At 34.9% G+C, this 19,865-nt stretch overlaps 2 protein-coding genes across 5 annotated transcripts; one reads left to right on the top strand and one right to left on the bottom strand.

Moving 5' to 3' along the window:
* Positions 1 to 10,266: 10,266 nt before the first annotated feature.
* Positions 10,267 to 12,814, top strand: LOC145097418 (outer envelope protein 80, chloroplastic-like). Of its 4 annotated transcripts, XM_079034970.1 has the most exons (9): positions 10,268 to 10,345; positions 10,439 to 10,598; positions 10,750 to 10,893; positions 11,291 to 11,391; positions 11,484 to 11,553; positions 11,673 to 11,766; positions 11,861 to 11,938; positions 12,047 to 12,082; positions 12,456 to 12,814. In XM_079034970.1, exons 3-8 carry the CDS (start codon positions 10,828 to 10,830, stop codon positions 12,064 to 12,066), a joined length of 429 nt encoding a protein of 142 aa, XP_078891096.1. In that variant the 5' UTR covers positions 10,268 to 10,345; positions 10,439 to 10,598; positions 10,750 to 10,827; the 3' UTR covers positions 12,067 to 12,082; positions 12,456 to 12,814. The 4 variants fall into 4 exon arrangements, with proteins under 4 accessions (XP_078891095.1, XP_078891097.1, XP_078891096.1 ...); XM_079034969.1 differs by having other exon boundaries at positions 10,267 to 10,345; positions 10,453 to 10,893; XM_079034971.1 differs by lacking the exon at positions 12,456 to 12,814 and adding an exon at positions 12,397 to 12,451 and having other exon boundaries at positions 10,267 to 10,345; positions 10,439 to 10,893.
* Positions 12,815 to 12,944: 130 nt separating this feature from the next.
* On the bottom strand, positions 12,945 to 17,605 carry LOC145097417 (putative disease resistance protein At5g47250). Its single transcript, XM_079034967.1, is given in 4 exon segments — positions 12,945 to 13,857; positions 13,859 to 13,944; positions 14,085 to 16,794; positions 17,372 to 17,605. Coding segments are annotated over 3 exon segments (3,258 nt in total). The 5' UTR covers positions 16,767 to 16,794; positions 17,372 to 17,605; the 3' UTR covers positions 12,945 to 13,367.
* Positions 17,606 to 19,865: the final 2,260 nt, after the last annotated feature.

Raw genomic sequence — 19,865 nt, 5'->3', positions numbered from 1 at the left:
ATGGAAAACACAAACAACCAAATAGTTTTGTGTAAGTGGCTGAAGAGTTATATAACTTGTGGTATGGTGATTGAAATGCCAAGATTTTTGTGGGAAGGCGGTTGATTAAGTAAACTTCAGTTTCAAATGCATGGGACCAAAATGACAATGGTAATTTTGCATGGTGGAGGAGAGAGAGACCGGTTTCAACAATGTGGCGGTGACGTCTTTCGGCTACACCATTTTGTTCTGGAGTATGCGGGGGAGTGGTGAAGTGAGATATGCCATGTTGTTTGAGATATGGAAGAAGTCCAATATATTCACCACCATTATCTGAGAAGAGTGAGACTAAAGGGTTGTGAAAGTATTTTTCAACTAATGTCTTGAATTGAGGAAACAAATGGAGACATATGATTTTCGCTTCATAGGGTAGAACCATGTATATTTAGAATAAAAATCAACAAATATCACATAGTAGGTAAAGCCATCGTTTGAGGATTGGACCGGGCCCCAGACATCAGAGTATATAAGTTGCAAGGGTTTGGAAACATGAAATGAATTTTCACCAAAAGGTAAATTATGGCTTTTATTAACGGAGCATGAATCACAATGAAAAGTAACAATGGACATGTGTGACAACCCAAAACTTTCCATTCTGTACAACCATCTACTTCAATAGAAGTTAAAATTGTTTCTACTAACTTTCAAGCTTGTTGAAGTAAGTTTGAGTGTTTTAAAGTTAGTGCTTCAAGAGATATCAGGAGAGAGGATACCCTAGGGTTTATTACATAACAATAAGTGTCCAAAACTTCAAGAGTTGGAATTTACAGTCCAAAAATGGTATTTGGACCAAAAACCCCCGAGACTATATAAGGAAAACTTAGCCATTTGGAATTCATTTCTTACATTTCCAACTAGAGAAAAACCTGATTTCTCTCTCAAGGATCTTCACCCGATCACCCCCAATTGTGAGTACTTCAACCTAGAGTGTATATAAGTGTGTTATATGCCTTAATAACATGAAAAATCAAGCCAAAACGCCAAGGAAATGGTGTTCACGGCCCAAGATCTTCTTGGACCGTGAACACTAAATCTAGGGCCAAAGTTTGCCCAATGTCCCCCTAAAACTTGGAAACCAAACATGGAACAACCCTTAACATGTCTAGGCCTCAAAAACATTAAGATTCAAGGGTTAAAAGTGAGTTCACGGCCAAGGATGCTCTTGGGCCGTGAACTCCATTTTATGGTGCCAAAGTGCCCTAAATGCCTTCCTTAAGCCAAGAGACTAGCCTAGCACTTTACCATGATGTGTTTAGGACTCAAAGCAATCAAAATACCATCACCCATAGGTGATTACGGCCACAAACACATGACCAAATGGTCCATGGGCCGAAAACTCAAGATAAGGGTGTTTTGATGCCACAAACACTTCCCAAGGCTTAGGCTTGAATTTAGGATGCTTCTTTATGACCTTTAGGACCCTCATTAACATAAATGACCATGAGTTTATGGTAGTAAACCCATTTGGGCCGTGAAATCCTCAAAAACTCCATAGAAGGTGGTATTTCTCATCCTAGGGTAGAGCTAATGTCCCTAAATCATCTCCTAGCCTTCAAACTTGCACTAACCCATGAGTAACCATGAGTTTACGGCTGTAAACTCCCTTGGTCCGTGAAATCATGGTAGTAAACTCATGTGAGTGCCTTTATACCTTCCTATGTTGAATCACATGTGATTCCAACACTTGGTCAAGGTGTTTCCTAGTCCCGGAAGGTGTTTCCTTTCATGTAGTTGTTATAAACACTATATTCATGTCAATATGTGTCCTTATATGTCATTTAGGACTTATTGTGTCTCGGGACTTCATTCGTGGAACTTCTCATCCTTACACGCATACCCGTTTGAATCACCCACATCAGGTGAGTTCATACCCCGTAATGAATCTTTTAACTATTTTAACTGTTTTAAGGGGGGGGGGGGAATACAGGTTGAACACAATGATAACTGTGTAAATGTTTGTTATTAACCATCTTTCAAAATGTTACTTATGTTAATTAAGTTGTCAAAACATTTCAAAACTCGTTTAAAGTTATGTTATTTGATAGTTATACAAAACTCTGTTTTTAAAGTAAAAGCATAACTTAGTAGAAAAATGAGTCTTTTCAGTAACAGTCCAAGTAGAGCATTAGTAAACTATTATAGGTATAGTTTAGGAGAATGCTATTCATTACTTCTAGTACAATGAAGCACACAAAGAAACAATATCAGAACAGAACGAACAGTGAAGAGAATCAAACATTACCAGAACAGAACATAATAAATTAAGTTGTTATAGCATGAGAACACACAGACAGGATCTAATTATACCAATGAATCACTAACACATTAGTGATAGTTATATTGGGTATACATGATCATATAACTTTAATGTGAATTACACGGCTTGTATGGATTTGTCGGGGTCGTGTTGGGTTCCCTTAATCTCCTTTCATTGAGAGCGTTTAGTATGGGTTCTAGCTTTCACATTATGATCGTAATAAGACAAATATGTTTTAGGTTATCAGTACATCCGCATGTCATTATAAACGACATCTGTGTACTTACTTTTCCCATTACTTTCATAAAGTGACAATACCACTTGAAAATTAATCTATTTTCTAGTCAAGATAGTTATAAACTAGGGAGAATATACTTTACATTTAACAAAGGAACAGTCGAGTTTAACACAGAATAGAAGACACCTTGGTAGAAGGCTACGATTAAAGGTTAGGATCATGATGCTAACTTTATGATTCCTTAATGTATACACTATAGGATACATATATGCTAAGTAGATCCCGACAGCTAATAGGATGTGTGCTCTTCGCTATATGTCCTGTTCCCGTTGGATGTGGGCTTGCACCAAGGTCACCCAATCTATTATCTACCCAAATCTATATATATTTATACTTAGTATACATTAAGTCATCATAAGGGTACCAGGTATGGATCAGGTCATAGGACACAGAGTCAACGCACAGTTATTCTAGTACAAAACTTACTTTTCGAAGTCAGTACTTTTGGTATACAACTTACATCACTTTTACATATACATTTTCCACAACACTTTACAGCTTACTCACATCACTAAAATCTTATGAACTCACCAGCTTAATTGCTGATCAACTCTTTCAAATAACTTGTATTCTCAGGAGACTATTAGACAGGTGCTCGTGTTGGGATTCAGAAGATGGAGCATTACAGCTTCAAGTCTTGTTTTGTTATTTGTTTATGACTTCTATGTTTTGTGAACACACACATTGTAAAAACTTTCTTTCTAAATGAAATGGTTGTTCATTACTTTCTTACCATATACATATCTCTTGATACTTGACATGACGTCCTCCACCCCTGAACGTTTCCGCCGTTCCGGTTTTGGGGGTGTGACAAAATGTTATTGTAAGAAATGCCTAAAGTCTTAAGTAAGTGCTTTAGAAATTTTATTGAAGGATGTCCAAGCTTGTGATGCCAAGAGAGAAGAGACCCGGTGGAAGTTGTGGTAGAGTTGATTTGTGACAAACGACGAAAGGAGTTGATGGCTGCATAGTAGACATCATTGATGTTCATTCCCCGCATGAGAGGCGCCCCCGTGCGAAGATCCTTAACCAAAAAATGATAGGGAAAAAATTCAACCGAAACATGGTTAGATTTGCAGAGCTTTGCTACTGATATAAGATTATTTTTTTAATTGAGGAACAATAAGAATATTATGTAAATGTAATGGGCAAGAACGAGATGGAAGTGATGTGTGTCCAGTTTGAGAAATGGGCAGAGTTGTACCATTGCCAAGCACTATTTCATTTGGTCCCCCTAGATCTGATAGAGTGTGGAATTGGGATCTGTCGGAGGATACATGATGAGACGCCCCACTATCAAACATCCATGGTGGAGTCGGTGAAGAAGATGCAGCCGTAAAGTAGTTGACCACGGGAGTTGGTTGGGAATCCGATGAGATAGTAATATTGTTTTCTCGTAGAAAACAAGATAACTTTCTGCAAACCTTTGTGTCATAACCTGAAATTTTGCAAAATTGACAAAAAATATTGTTACGATTATTGTTAAAATTAGTCCAGTTATTTTGAGGCTTGTTGTTTTGTGGCCCATAGTTATTAGACCGATGATTGGGCCTGGAATCATATCATGTGCGTCCAGTGAAGCGCTTCTGTGTGTGGTTGATGGTAGCAATGGTGGGTGTCGAAATGATTTCTTGAAGCGATCATTCATAATCAAAAAGTTTGACGAAGAGATCAGAGAAGGTGAGTGGTGTATCCCTGACTTTTAGTGCAGCGGTGATGTGCTTGTAATCGTCCCCTAATTGAGTTAGGATGTGAACAATTAGGTCTTCTTCTTCAATTGGAGCTTGTGCGAGGGCAAGTTCATCAGCAATTCCTTTCATCTCATGAAGAAATTCTGCCATTGGTCTGGAGTTTTTGGGGTTCCTGGCGAGTTTTGATTTTAAGGAGATGATGTGGGATCGAGAGGCACTAGCATAACTATCTGTCAAGCATTTGAATGCTTGACGGGAGGTCTCTGCAGAGGAGACGATGGGTTGGATAGTTTCTGAACAGCTACCGAGAAGTACACCAAGAAGAATTTGATCCTGGCGGTACCATGACTGATATAGTGGATTGGGTTTGTTGTCGATTCTCTTTGGTGGTGGTTCAGTTGAGTCCTGAATATATTTGTCAAGATCAAGGCCGATTAAAGTGGACAGAACCTGTTTTCTCCATACATGGAAGTTGGTTGATGTCAGCTTAATTGGAAAATGAGTGTGTGTGGTGATTTCAACAATAGTGGTCATGTTGAAGAGGAAGATCGTGCAGGCTTTTTGGATCGTGAAGGCTCAGAGGAGCAGAAAGCTCTGATACCATAAAAGGTTTATAGAATATTACAATTGAAATTTTTGTTACTGATTACATTCTTTGAATGACCATTTATAGGCATAATACAATAAGGTAAGAGAGTAATTTCAGGAGTGACTACAGGAGATATGAATGGTAAACTATTGTATACAATATATGATGATATACATTCCTTTTATGATGATTGTGATGATCTGTCACTTATACATAGCTCATGGAGTGGTACCAAACCGCTAGATCTCATTCTTGGGGCCAAAAAGGGACCAAAAATCACACAAAATAGATCTAAGCTAACAATGAACAAAGTCAAAGATTTTTACCTCAAACAAGCTGGAAATGAAGCACATAATCAAGATCCACAAGCTCATCCTTGATCCACAACCTTGCACCAAACTCCATCTTCTTGAATATGGGCCAAAACACACCAAGATGCACACTATGAGCTCAAAAACACAACCATGGAGGCTCAGGGGCAATTTTCTAGGGTTTTGGGGACTTGGAGGCTGGTAGAGAGGCCAGTCGAAAAGACTTAATGTGCTTATATAGGGTACACATCCAAAAATTAGGGTTTTTCCCTTACCCTTCATACGCCCCACGTACTCCTCGTACACCCAACGTACGAGGTCTCGCACCCCTGATCAAACCCTTGCAGTACGCTAAGTGTACACCACATTATGCCTAGCGTAATGCCCTTCACATCAGTACGTCCCGCGTACTCCCTAGGTACGCCCCGCATACTAGGGTTTCCTCTTAAACCCTTAAGCACTCCGAAGGCTATAACTTCTTCATTATAAATCCGATTCTGACGATCCTTAATTCATGAAAAGGTAACGAGAAGCTCTACACTTTAATCAACCCAATCCCGAACGAACATCTAATTTCCATAAAAGCCTGAGCTGACAAATTATCAAAATACCCTTTGGCTCCAAAGCATAAACCAAATACCTGGATCATCCAAAATACATCTTCCACCCCCAAATGAGTTCAAATTTCAAGTCTTCAAGGGTCCTAAATCTGCTAATACCCAATCCTTGTTTACCACACTGAAATGGGAAACGATTCGAAACAAGACGTTACAATGGATTTATTGAAGCCCGAAAGGTTTTGGAAAATTCAAAGTCATATTAGCAAATGTATTGCTACATATAAATTATATTTAAATTGTTTTACATGTTAATTGGCCTTAGTTTCCATTAAATTCATAGTTTCCCCTTTGATCCTATAAAATATCAAATGTGAACTAAATGCATGTCATGCATATTTTAATGTTGTACTAGTACAACCAATAACAATGAGTTGACATGCTCCCTTTCAAGTCATGAGAGGATAATCTTTTTAGTTTTCATAAATTTTTGTTCGTGTATATACATTTAGTCTCGACCAAGCATTTTTTATAATAGGGGTGTGTTTGTCTTTGTCTCTTATAGAAATTAGATGTTGGTATCCAGACTACGCATATATGATTTTAGTTTGCTGAGGTTGGAGTATGAAAATAACATGACGTATAGATATGCATTTTAAAAACAATAAGTGTGTGTCATTAGTTAATTAGTCTGGTATTGTAAAAAAGGAAAGAGAACTTTCCTAACGAGGGTTTCCAAGCCAGCTTTCGCACACGACTAATCATCCGATGCAAACATGAAGCTTTGCCTCATGCCCTGGAGTCACTGCAGACAAACCTTCATGGCCACAAGTGTTGAGTGGTGTCAAGATTTGAGCATGGGTCAATAGGTTATCAATTATATCTTCCACATGCCTTACCAAATTACCACAACCCAAGTAACTAAAACAACATTAATATATTTTTAAAAATGAAAATATTGTATTTTAAATAACATGTAATATTAGGGTAAAATATGAATAGTGTTATGATATAAATATCAATAACTAAGTTAATATTAATATTTCTTTGTCAAAAATTTAACCATGTAGTTTTACATTGCGCAATAACTATTCACCTAGTAATATAAAGAATGTTAAGTTTCACCTTTTTATCCATGTTTCTTATAAAATGTTGTATTTTGAAATCATGACTTTTGTTAATTTAGATTTAACCGGCAAAAAAAATCAACCGAACCAATTAACCAAAAACTGAATAAACCAAACCTTATTCAATTCGGTTTTGGTTAATATTTTAAAAGAAGCTGATTAAACCAAACCAAATAAACTAATAACTAATTAAACTGGCCAAATAACACCCTTGGTTATAATAAGTGAACCGAGAAAACTCGACCACCCTTACCATTGTTCCCCTTCAGCCCCATGCATTGGGTTTGATGTAAAACGAAATATAAAAGGCGAAAGGAGATGATCTTGAACCAAACAATCTTTTATTTCCCTCTAGGAGGAAAAAAAAACTCCGCGAAAACATTGCTTCACTAGAATGTCTCCCAACCAAGTATCCTCCTTAAAATTTTCCCATTGGCCATTCCTCGCCTTTAAAGAAACAAAACACATTTAAGTCCGACCCTAAACCTGATAATGGAGCGGGTTTGGAGCGAATCGGTCTTGATCCGAACCCTTTTAACAAATTTCAAAATCCGATCCAAACCCGCTCCGTAACCAGCAGAGTTTTAAATAATCAGACTCATACCCTTATCCACCGAATCAACGAATATTCAAACTCGCCCCGTAACCCAAAAGTTTTTTAAATATCATACACATTTTAATTAATTCCTAAAACAAAATTTCTTAAATAAAAAAAATGTATACTATATCTTAATACTTAAAATAACATTTTTTTTAAATAAAAAAAAATTGATTTAGAAAATGACATTACATACTCGAGGTTTCAATCGGAATTAAAAATCACTATTGTAACAACTTTGAATTGATTTATGACTGTCGGTACGTTGTAGTGATAGCGAATAGCAATTGCCAATTCTTTTCATGTTAAAAAATGATTTATTGAATTAGAAACCGACTTATCAATTCCTATGTAAAAGCCTTTTTTTCTTTGGCCTTTGGCCTTTGGACTTTTGATTGAAATTAAAATTACACGTTAAGAAGTATACAATATAAATGTATAATTCTAAAATTTATATGAGACAGGTTATAAATGGAGCAGATCGGTGATGATCCATACCTGACTCATTTAATAAAAGGGTTAGCGAGTATGGATCGTTAACAGGTAAACAAATCAAAAACTACGCTCCAAACTCATATAATTCTTATGGGTTTGGATCGGATCAGGGTTAAAACCCGCTCCATTGTCAGGCCTATCCGACCCTCGACCTTGAAGTTGTAAGAAGCTAGAACAATATTAATCTATTGGCGATTAAATAGACCCCTAATCATGGAATAACCAAAATGATCGACTTCTTTATAGATGGATTTGATAAACCAAACCCACAACGCTTGATCATCTTCAAGAAACCTTCAACTTCATTAAAAGAGAAGTAGACGGTTAAAGGAAAAAAAAATGCTACCTACACCAAGTCCACCAACTTTCTTACTAGAATTTAAGGATGATTATATTTGATGGAAAAGTTATTTATGGAAAAGTAAATTCCAACTCTCTCCGTATAAATTCAAGTAACTTTGATGGAAAAGTTATTTATGGAAAAGTAGTACGGAGAGATTATATTTTATAAAGTGGTTAATCTTTAAGAATAAATTCAAGTAACTTTGATGGAAAAGTTATTTATGAATTTAAAAGTACTACTCACGCTTATAATTGTTTAAATTATATCACATGATATTAGAGATGGTCGTATGGAAAAAGGACACTGATATTTTGGGAAACGAACATGAAGTTTATGTAATAGTTTTATTTTGGTTTTTTAAAAACTATGTAAACATTATGAATCTTGGGCACTTTTAAGCATGTAAAATATTTCGTTAAAAAAAATTGTGAATGTATGGTTGATATGAAAATATATTGTGATGTTTAAAAAAGAATTACATGTGTTATAGTCCGATTGGTCGATTTACAGATTCAGAATTTTAATGAAAATATTATTGGGTACACTTGAAGCAAATACCAAATACCATGAAAGTAATTATACTATAATATATTAAAATTATATGTCCTTAGCTACAGTATTGACCACAGATACTGTTCCTTGGGTTACCTACTTTACCTGGATTAGTTAAATCGCACTGCACCGCCTCAAAGGTGTCCACGTACTCACTCCACTGCTATTCTTCAACCTCTCCACCGTCTCTTCCCCCCCACAGGTGTTCAACCTCACCATATCCTTCGCTGCTTCTCTCTAAAAACCCACCGCACTTCCAATAACACCGAAGATAACCATGAGGATGACAAACAAGAACCCTCAAATTGAAGACGGAGAAAAAATCGACACTGTTGAAGATGGAGGAAAAATCGACACTATATCTTGCAACTAAAGTGATGCGATACTCAACGAAAAGTAAAACCCATCGTCTCTATCACATATCACCGTTGTTGGTCGGCTCTTCTGATTCAATCTCATAAAACCCGGAACCGGTACACATAGGTCGTCGCCTCCTGCGTCCGAAGAAGTCGGTGCACCACCGTCCACCATCGATTTTGGTGACACCGACGGCAAACCTTCTCCCTTTGTCCATGGATTGAAGCTTCCATATTCAATTGGAGAACATCTGGAGCCTTTATTTGAGTTTCAGGTTAGAAAATTAATTCCCCTCCCTCTCCGTTTTCCCATTCCATCATGTACAAACAGATTCTATTCTACTTTTTAGGCTATTTGGGTTTTGTGAGAAAAAGCCCTAGCTGGGTCAATCACCCGGTTCACCATCTGTTTTTTTTTTTTTTTTTTTTTTTTTTTTTTTTTTTTTTCGGTTTTTGCCCCATCATTTCTTTATCGATCAGCTTGAAAGAAAAGGGATACGGGAGCAATGAAATCAGACAGCGAGAAGGAGCGTCAAGCGGCTTCGAGGCCAGATCATGGTCGTCATCTCGCGAAGGGAACGGAGTGCCTCCGAGTTGGTAAGGCCGAAGATGGAGATGGGAGGGTGCGACCGGTGGGACGCTGAGCGACGGCGGTTCCAGTAAGGTTCGGTGGCAGACACAAATTCCCTGCGTTTCCCATATTAAGGATTTTAATTTCTTCCTGGTTTTTTATTAGGGCTTTATGGCTCCTTCCGCTACGTCGACACCTTCGGTGATACCCAATACAGTTGCATCCGAGATGTCTACAGTTATACTAGAGACGACTATCATGGAGTGAGTTTTTAAAGATTGAATTTTTATTCCATTTTATTCATTGTTTGTTTTTTTATTAATCTTAAATGCATCTTATGTCGAGTCTTGCATTGATTAGGCATTTTTGTTTAGGTGAAGAATAAAATCGAACCAGCAGGTGGGTGTTTGGGAATGTCAATAGCAGGGGAAGAAAGAAATATATATATATATATATATATATATATATATATATATATATATATATATATATATATATATATATATATATATATATATATAAACAACCACAATGAGTGAAGTACAAAGGATGCTTAATTAGGTATTTTCTGATGCATTATATATATTTTAATTTTATTTTTTTTGCTTATAAACATTATTTTATTATTTTAATATTTCTGATTTGTAAACTCAGATATAATTTGTTAGTTGTATTTGATTGAGGTTGGCATGGAGACTAGCAATTATGGGTACGTAAAATCATTTAAAATCGAAGCTGAAGTGATGTATCCCAAGAGTAACCAATAATTAACAGGTTCATGATTTAAGAAGCTGATACCCCCTGTAAACAAGAGGTATAACAATCTTTTTTCAACTCACTTATTAATCAAATAAAGAAAATTATATTCTTACTTTTATTAATTTCAGTGGCAATATTTGTTTTTTTATTAGTTTACATGCCACAAAATTGGCAACGCATTCTCATATTTTTTGTATATACTCCAGCTTATGTCCAACAAGGTAAATGTACAAAAGGGAGTCCTACAACTTCAAGTATTGAAATGTCAAAAAATGTAGCTGTTAATGATTTACTTTTTGGAATATGTAAAGAACTTCTCTATCGACCTGTGGTTCTTAATTGTGGACATAGTAAGTGTTCAAAAAATTCATAGCACTATACATTATATATGGTTAATGTTTATTTTATGGTAACAAATTATCACATTTCTCAACTTTTTTATTCAAAAAACACCAATATTTTTTATTATTTATTAATATATGTTATTTACTAGATTAAATTACAGATTTGGTATTGGGATATCTTATTTTTTCTATTATTAAATCTAAGTACTTATCTGTTAATATTTTTAGAATGACCATTTTATCTCATTTTTTCTATTATTAAAAATAACTTACATATTTACTAATTTATCCCTCGAGGATTCAAGATTTTTTTTTTGTCAGGAAATGGTGTTGGTAGTTGGTAGAAACAGGTAATTATATTTCCATTTTACAGTGTTTATCATGATGAAATTGTAATCATCAGGTTTCAGGAATTGAGATTCTCTCTGGAGGAATTACTAGGTTACAAGTGTCAGAAGCAGAGGTCAACAATATATCCGTACGTTTTCTCTTTCTCCATAGAACGTAAGAAGATCTTTATTTTTTCTAATTATATAGTCCTTTAATTTGAAGATATTTTTTGACACTAACATCTGTTTTTTGGTTTTAAAATTTAGTGGTGAGCCAACTACAGGAAAGACAGGGCCTGAGACAATTCTTAGGCAACTTAATGCCAAAAAGGGGCAGGTATTTTAAACAACATGTAGCAATCAATCAGCAATTACCTTTTTTCTTTTATTAAAATTTGCTAAAACTGAAGATGCAATATCAAATATCAAATATGAAAGTTGAAATGCTATTATCAGGTATATAGTATGCTTCAAGCAAAAACAGATGTAGACACATTGTTAGCTATGGGAATTATGGAAGACGTTAGTATTGTTCCACAGCCTGCTGGAGGTAACATAACTAATGGCACTCCAATTTATATAATCAAGATTCAGAAAATAGAATGAAGTCTTCTTTATAAATCAAAGATGCTGCAATTTTACAGATTCAGGGAAGGTGGACCTCACTATTAATGCAGTTGAACGTGTAAGTGGAGGTATCACAGCTGGAGGTGGAATAGTGGGTATGTTATTATTATTATTATTATTATTATTATTTTATAAAAAAAGGATTTCATCATTTCGATAATTCGATGTATAGTTGTTTTACTTATGAGTTCTTTCATATGCAGAATCACAAGTGGCCCTTTAGCAGGACTTATTGGAAGGTAATAAGTAATAACTAATAATATAATGTGAAAGATTATACTGTTAATTGTTTTTTACATGGTTTTGACTTTTGTTTTTTTGATTAAAGTTGTACACTTTATCATCGAAATCTATTTGGGAGGAAATATAATGACATGGTATATCCACAAAATTTATTAGGGAGATATTTACGACATCCTAATTTGAAGTGTCGGTGTGGTCACTACTTTTATTGATTTTTAATGTTATTTCCTCTTTATAAATAATCAGTCTCATTTCCTTAACAAAATAAAGTGTAGCTTATTGATTGGCGGTTTTCTTCTTGTGTGACCAGGTTGATGTCAAAAGTTTCATTCTGCCTTTTTTTTTTTTTTTTTTTTTTTTTTTTTGTAGTGGGACACCCGCTTGCAGCGTCGGCGTCACTGCTACTGCTGACGATGGGGGTAGTGGGTTGGAGTCGTGATGGTGTTTCGCCTTTGCTCACCTCTTCTATTTCTCACCTTCTTATTCCTTTTATCTCTATCATCGGTGAAGAAGAAGACCACGACACCTGCGATGGAACCCTTCGAAGCTACAATTATTATTCTTAGCTTTTAGTTACTTTATTTCATTATTTTTTTCATACTTTTAATATGCCTCTGTTGCAGTTTATCCATATTTAACTGAAGTATCCATCATGTTATCTGATAACACAGTTCACAAGATAAACAGATTCTATGTGATTCACTGATCAACTATTACGGCTTCACTCATACGCACCCTTCCAACAATTCTAGATGAATACAAAACCTCATACATACAACTTCCCAGGTAAAACAATTTTTTTAAATATAAATATCTTTTACTTCAGCTTCACTAACACACTTCACTCGATATAAATATAAATGCCTACCATATCCAGTGTAATCATGTTATCGGATTAGTTTACCACATTTTGATAGTTGATAACCAAGACAGCAGCAAGCAACAAAGCTGTTACTGTTTTTATAGTTAAAAAAATTTGCATTCTAACATTTTTGCACCAAATTGCTAATGCATACTCTTTCTATAGTTAAAAATTTTGATTTTAAGATTTTTGGACCAAACTGCCATTGCATACTGTTTTTCAACTTAAAAAAACTGATTTTAACACTTTTGTACCAAAACTGCCCCTGCATACTATTTTTTATACTTAAAAAAATTGATTTTAACAGCTGTGGACCAAAATACCCCTGTATGTTCAAATAATTAGATTTAGGGGCAGGGGCATAATCGAAAAGTTGATGGTAAACTTCTATCCCCTTTTTTATTCAAAAAAACAGAAGCTTAATCCTTAAGTAAGTAAGAAAGTGAAATTGAAATCCATACCTGCTCTTGCTCTTGGCTACTCTTTTCCGATTTTTCATTTTCCATGTATTCTCCACAGTCATCTATTGATATCTCCAAAAGTGCCCCCATATTAAAATTGGTGGTGGTAGGTGTGAATACATTTCTAAACCTCTTACAACTTTCAATGCTTATGCTTTCAACAGCTTGAAAGCCAGAAACAAGGGGGCAAGAGTTATTTTCACCTTTTATACACCACACCTCTCTTAACTTCCATGAATTCTTCACTTTAATGTTTCTTAAGCTCCTCATGTTGTCTTCTTCTCCTATGGCATCAACACAATCCAAGTCGATGTTGAATAACGATTCAATGGAACCACATTTCTTGACTTCAAGCTCTTCAAGATGATGCAGCAGAGACATGGGGTTGTGTGGAAATAGATTCACAAGCTTATCACAGTTACTCACTTCAATCTTTCTCAACTTAACTCTCACCATTACTAACTTTATAATGCCATATTTCCTTTAAATTCTCCATCTCATCAATTTGAAGTGTCTCCAACTTAGGAATCACAACCTGCAAAATAATCATCCCTTAATAGCCACATCCAAACACTAATACATCATATAATCAAATTATAGACATATAGATATATATACTGAAACTTTTAGTTAAAAAGATTTTTTAACTTGTATTAACATAAAACATATATCTACCTCTTCCTTCAACAAACTAGATGTTTCCAACTTGTTTTGCGGATAAATGCATGTGAACCCTGGAATGCCCTTAAGTTTCAACTCTATGAGTTGTGGTAGCTCAAGTTTGTTGACATTTTGGCACAAACCCGAAAGCTTTGGTAGCCCACTCAAAGATAAAATCTTCAGCTTTAGGAATGTAATTGTCTCTTTTCCAGCATTCTCAATACATATGAGTTGTTCCATATTATTACATGAATCAACTTCAAGATGCTCAAGATTTGACAAATCCTTGGCTACACCAATTGTGAAAAGGTATCTCAACTCAACACACTTGGAAACGACAAAGACTCTTAGAATTTTGAACACAGAAGGTTGAGGAGAACGTGAGGACTTCACACAAACATCACCAAGATCATTCATATCATCAACACTTAAACAAAGCATTTCTGTTTCGACAAACAACTCGTTCATTCTAGAGTCCAATAGTTCACCTTTGTTAGTAACCAACTTCAATGTGTTTTGGACAGCAATCGTTTTCTTAAAGTAATCTGATCCTCCATATAAAGTGCATCCCATTGAGATCTTGAATCGTTTAAGTTTCCCAAACGACATATTATTTGGTTGGGCATTGTTTTCAAAGAACTGGAACTCTAATGCAGAAAGGCCTTTTGAACGTTCTGCTAATTCATTGTAGCTGACATCTGTCATGCTAATATTACCAAGAGTTTGATCAGGTCGATCAGAAAATCCCATATACAACTCTTCAAGTTTGACCAAATTGTTAAAGACACCGTGTGTTATATGAAGACCATGACAATCTGTTAAATCAAGTAACCTTAGCTTCTTTAAATTTCCGATAGTGGAAGGTAACATTTCAATGCCAGAATTAGCAAAGCTCAACACTTCCACATTCGCCATATTTCCAATACAAGAGCAATCAAACATCTTTAATGAACATTCATGGAGATGAAGCACTTGAAGGTTGGTGGAGCATTGAGGAGACAAGGGAAGCATTGGATACTTCATTTTATCGTATGATATAACCTGGAGCTTTTCCATTCCTTCATAAAAGTCTTGTGGAAATCTTAGCGACTTATCTCCATGCATAAGTTTCAAAATCGTTAGGTTTGGAAACTTGAAGTCTCCTGGAATGTTTCCAGACATACTCTCGCATGTTAATGAAATTGCTTTACAAGAGTCAGTCGGATCATTTTCAGTCCATCCAGGTATATTACCATGGTTGACAACTGAAGCATGCTCTACTTCAGAATACATACCTAAAACAAAAGCACGGACCAGATCATGCATCTTGACACACCCAACATCATCACTTTCAATTAACAAATTTGTCTGCACCAGTCGCTCAATGCAGGTGTTGATCCTGTTTCTTGCTTCTATAAATGTATAGACTCTATCAAATATCTTTAATCCCCATCCATACCTCATCAACTCCTCAGTAGGAATATTGAAGTCTTCCGGAAACAAACCACACATCAAAAACACTGATTTAGTCTCTTTGTCATGGAGATTGTGGTAGCTCGTTTCAAAGACTTTAGGCGCAACATTGCGAAGGTCATAGTGCTCTATACGCGAAAGTGCATCCTTCCAAGCATCCTTTCTTTTATTTCTAAGAGTACATGCCATGGTTTTGATGGCAATAGGTAGACCGCAACACTTCCTTACAATATCTTCTCCTATCTTATGGAGCTCGGGCTCAGAAGTTTCTACAAATTGTTGGAACAAACTTTGTGCTTCTGCTTCTATTAGAAGTCCCACATTAAGAATTGAATTAGATCCAACTCCCATTACTGTGCAAACATGTTCGTCTCGTGAAGTCAATAAGACCTTGAAGTCGACACCTTGATTTGGAAAAGGACTTAAACCAATATCTTCTAGATCAACAGACTGCCAGACGTCATCAAGTATTACAAGGAATTTATTCTTACCTTCTCCAGAGTTGGCCTTGAACCATTCACGAAGCTTATCAGCTCTTGCTGGTTTAGTGCTTTCTTTTAACTCTATACGAAGGTAATCCGCTACAGCTTGTTGAATAGCAATTGGGTCCGTCTTTTCCCCTATAACTGCCTCAACCATATAACTGAACATTCTATTTTGTTTGGCAACTTTTTTTAGTCTTTGCATCATTGTGGTCTTCCCCACTCCACCCATCCCACATAACGCTATCATGTGGGAAGCGTTGTTTGGTTCAAGTGCTTTCAATGCTTGAGTAAAAGTTTTTTCTCTTGACTGAAAGTCATTGTAATCGGTTGATGCTGTGGACATCGATGCCTTCATGGAATCAACTTTTCCCAGAGGAATGGGATGATCAGTCCAGGTGATCAAAGAGTGTTGTCTTGTGGCACTTTCAATCTCCACAATTAGCTTCAAGGCTTCCCTTCCGACTTCATGTTTGATCTTGAGACTGCAACAAGCGGTGACATCACTAGGAAGGGTTTTTACTTTTGCATCGATCTTTTCTACTTCTAACCAACTCCTAACTTGATTTGAAATCTCAAGACGAGTTCTTATGTTCCTGTCCAAGTGGTCTTCTTCAGCATGTCTTGCAGCGTTCAACTCCCTCATTTTGTTACTCATATCCCTCACATGTTTTGTGCTGGAAATGATGTAGCCTAGATGTTTCTTAACAGGTTCCATAAGTGTCTCGGCAACTGGTTTAAGAATGGCATTAACAACATCCATTGCTGGAAATTCTTAATTGTGGAAGTACCTACATAGTAACCAACAACTTGTCACATGAAATTGGATGAAAACTTGTAATGGATTGGGCATCTAAATGCATCCTAGATTCATTGCATTCATAGCCTAATAGGAATCAAGAAAATGGTTTATCATTGATTAATTATAGAAAAAAAAAACCAAAATATGATTATTTTAAAAAAGATGATAGTGATTACATGTATTAGATAAGTGAAGTCTTCATTTTTTCAAAAAAAAAAAAAAAAAAAAACATGGAAGACTCCAATAACATATATAAAGGTGGATAGATCTTGAGCGGATGAGTGAAATGGGAAATAGATCGTTTGTGGGATACTGTTGTAGCAAATCCTTTAAAAACTAACCCAGATCCCTTCACAAAAATGGATTTTACAGAGGTATCTCTTAAATCGCTCTCATCAGAAAGGTAAAGTCAGTACCTATTATTCTTCAAAAGGTATGTAAAATATGGATCAGCTTATAATGAGCAAGTTGCAAAGCTACTGATTCAGTAACAGAGCCAAGAAAGAAACTTAATTTCCTAGGCGATGATACAACAGTTTGCAAAGCAGTATTTCGGGATGAGCAACCTGATACGTGTCTGGTGTGTCAAAAATAATCCAGCTAGATTCGGAGATCAAGACACAAGAATCACAGCCCTCTGACCAAGCTCTCCTTCGTCGCAGAATCGGATTCAAATCAGAATCGAGGAAAGAAAAAAAAAGAGGGAAGTTGGAAGTTGGAACTTGAAACTTTGAAGGAACGACTGAACGTTAATGAATTTGACTAGGTCTTCATAATGGAGTGATACTGATCGCCAGATGTGTGAGTGTTAGAAAGGAAAAAAACAATCCAGTCCATTTCATATTTTGGGCTAAAATAGCCAATGGGTTTGGCCAGTTATGTATTTTGCTAAAAAATCGACCCGAAAGCTACAGTCAAAAGTATCGATATTCAAATATTATGATTCAAATATTAGAGGTAAGCATGGACTGGGTTGAGTCGGTTTTCAGCTAAAACCAAATCTAATACTAAACTTTCGGTTTTCAAAAAACTAGAACCCAATCCAACTCAAAACATATGTGTTTGGTTTTTCGGTTTTACCGGATCGGTTTCGGGTTTAAACACAAACTCATTCCAAACTCTGAGAGAATTGTCAATTGAGGTTGCTTATATTAGAGTTAAAAGAGGATGTAAGTTTCATATAAGCACCACGGTTGTATATTTATAATTATTGTATCTAAAAAAATATATTAAATGTCAACAAAAAAATTGCAGCCTAATTTGAATTGTAAGAAAAGACAAATTAATGTGAAAAGTAAAATAAACATAATATTTTAAATAGGTATAAATAATATTTAAAATGGTTATGCATATATATAATGATTATGTATAAATAATATTTAAAATGGTTAGAAAAATTATATAATTTTATTTAATTCAACATTAACAAATAAATTATAAAATAAATTCTAAAATGAAGCATAGTTATATGTCCAAAAAGAATCATAAATCTAAAAAAACATGGATTGCCCTGCGTGCAAAAGAAACAGAGGGACGAAGATGATAGAACTTAAAACTACAGAGACTAAATTATATGTTACATTAGGCGTGAAATTGAAAATTAAGGCATACAGTTCTGATTTCTTAATAGAGAAGAAGGATAACTGCAAGGAGATCAAACTCCCTTCAAAAGCTTAAAAAGTAACAATGGGTGGCTGCGTTGTGGTTTGATTTTGGTATTAAGTGGCGGAAAATTTGGGATAAGATTCATCGATGAAGCTCCGATGAACAACAGGTAAAAAATTAGGGTAATTTTTTCGAAGAAGATGCACAACGTCTGGGATAGAATAGCTTTCACAAGTAGTATCTTAGTAGTTAAACTTTGATTGAGGTGCAATACTGAATCCCAATTTTGTCTCCTGTATCTTCTGAAAATTTGGAATTTTGTTTTTTAATTTAATTTTAGCTTGGTATTCCCACTTGGTTTGAGTACAGTTAAGCAATTGTTTGATTTTATTAAAGTTCAGTTTGAACAAATTATTGGAGAGTACTGGAGAACGGTTATAAATGTTTATGCATACATGTAGTAAGCCGATTTTTTACATTGGACTTTATATATATATATATATATATATATATATATATATATATATATATATATATATATATATATATATATATATATATATATAACTTTAAAAATATAGTAAAAAAACGTTTAGAAAAGTAGTATGAAATTTGTGATAAAAAGTTGTATAAGAGTTGTTTTTCCCATGCTCTTATTATGTTTAATTTATCCGTTTCTGGCGTTATTTAAACTTTTATAATCAAGACCATTCACACCAATAAATGTTGTCTTACTGTTATGTAGGAAATCTTAGTAATGTTACACATGGACTATTAAAGAAGATTTGCCGATAGAGGTTGACTATTGACTCAAGTGTTGCAGGGCCTAGGAAATTCCTTCAAGGACAACAGAAAGAAGCTTGTAAGATTCCTAACGCTTGTTTTCCTAGTTATACCTTTTTATTAATAATTGCTATATTGTATTTGTCAATCAAAGATAATTCTATACTTCAAAAATATCATAATGCATAAAAAGGTAATTTGATTATGGATAACGCATTGTAGTATAAGAATATTAGCTAGTTACAATATTTTTTTGGATTTACGTAATTAAAAGGAAAAAAATTTTAATTTTCCAAAAAATAAGACATTTTTAAAAAGTTTTTTTCCGGTAAAAATAACAAATAATTATTTTATAGTATATACAAATGTCATTGAAATAGCAATGTCCTTGTTAAAAATGTATTTAGATTAATGTAAAGTTTCATTTTTTTTCCTATTACAACGATGTTTTTTGAAAAGATGTCTTAATACTCTAATAAGCAATGTACTTTCAAAAGTACATTGCTATAGTTCACAAAAGCGTGACAATTTGGTCGTTAATGTATGCATAGAAGCTAGTTTTCAAAATTATTCATACACTGGGCCGCCATTTTTCTTTTTTACTTTAATTGTAAAAGGTGAGGTGTTTGGGAAGTAGTGACCAATAGGCTACCCATTTTTTGGTTATTTTTT

Source organism: Lactuca serriola, chromosome 4, assembly GCF_051521515.1.
Source record: "Lactuca serriola cultivar US96UC23 chromosome 4, Lser_US96UC23_V15, whole genome shotgun sequence".
Taxonomy (NCBI): Eukaryota; Viridiplantae; Streptophyta; class Magnoliopsida; order Asterales; family Asteraceae; genus Lactuca; species Lactuca serriola.
Note: the sequence above shows the minus strand (reverse complement) of the source record. Positions and strands in the feature narration are given on the sequence as shown.

Bases quoted from the DNA above. Each gene is read 5' to 3' on its own strand.
- LOC145097418 (XM_079034969.1), top strand. From the start codon at position 10,828: ATGATTTACTTTTTGGAATATGTAAAGAACTTCTCTATCGACCTGTGG. The intron at 11,392-11,483 runs GTAAGAAGATCT...TTTAAAATTTAG, and splicing joins TTTCTCTTTCTCCATAGAAC to TGGTGAGCCAACTACAGGAA. The intron at 11,767-11,860 runs GTAACATAACTA...GCAATTTTACAG, and splicing joins TGTTCCACAGCCTGCTGGAG to ATTCAGGGAAGGTGGACCTC.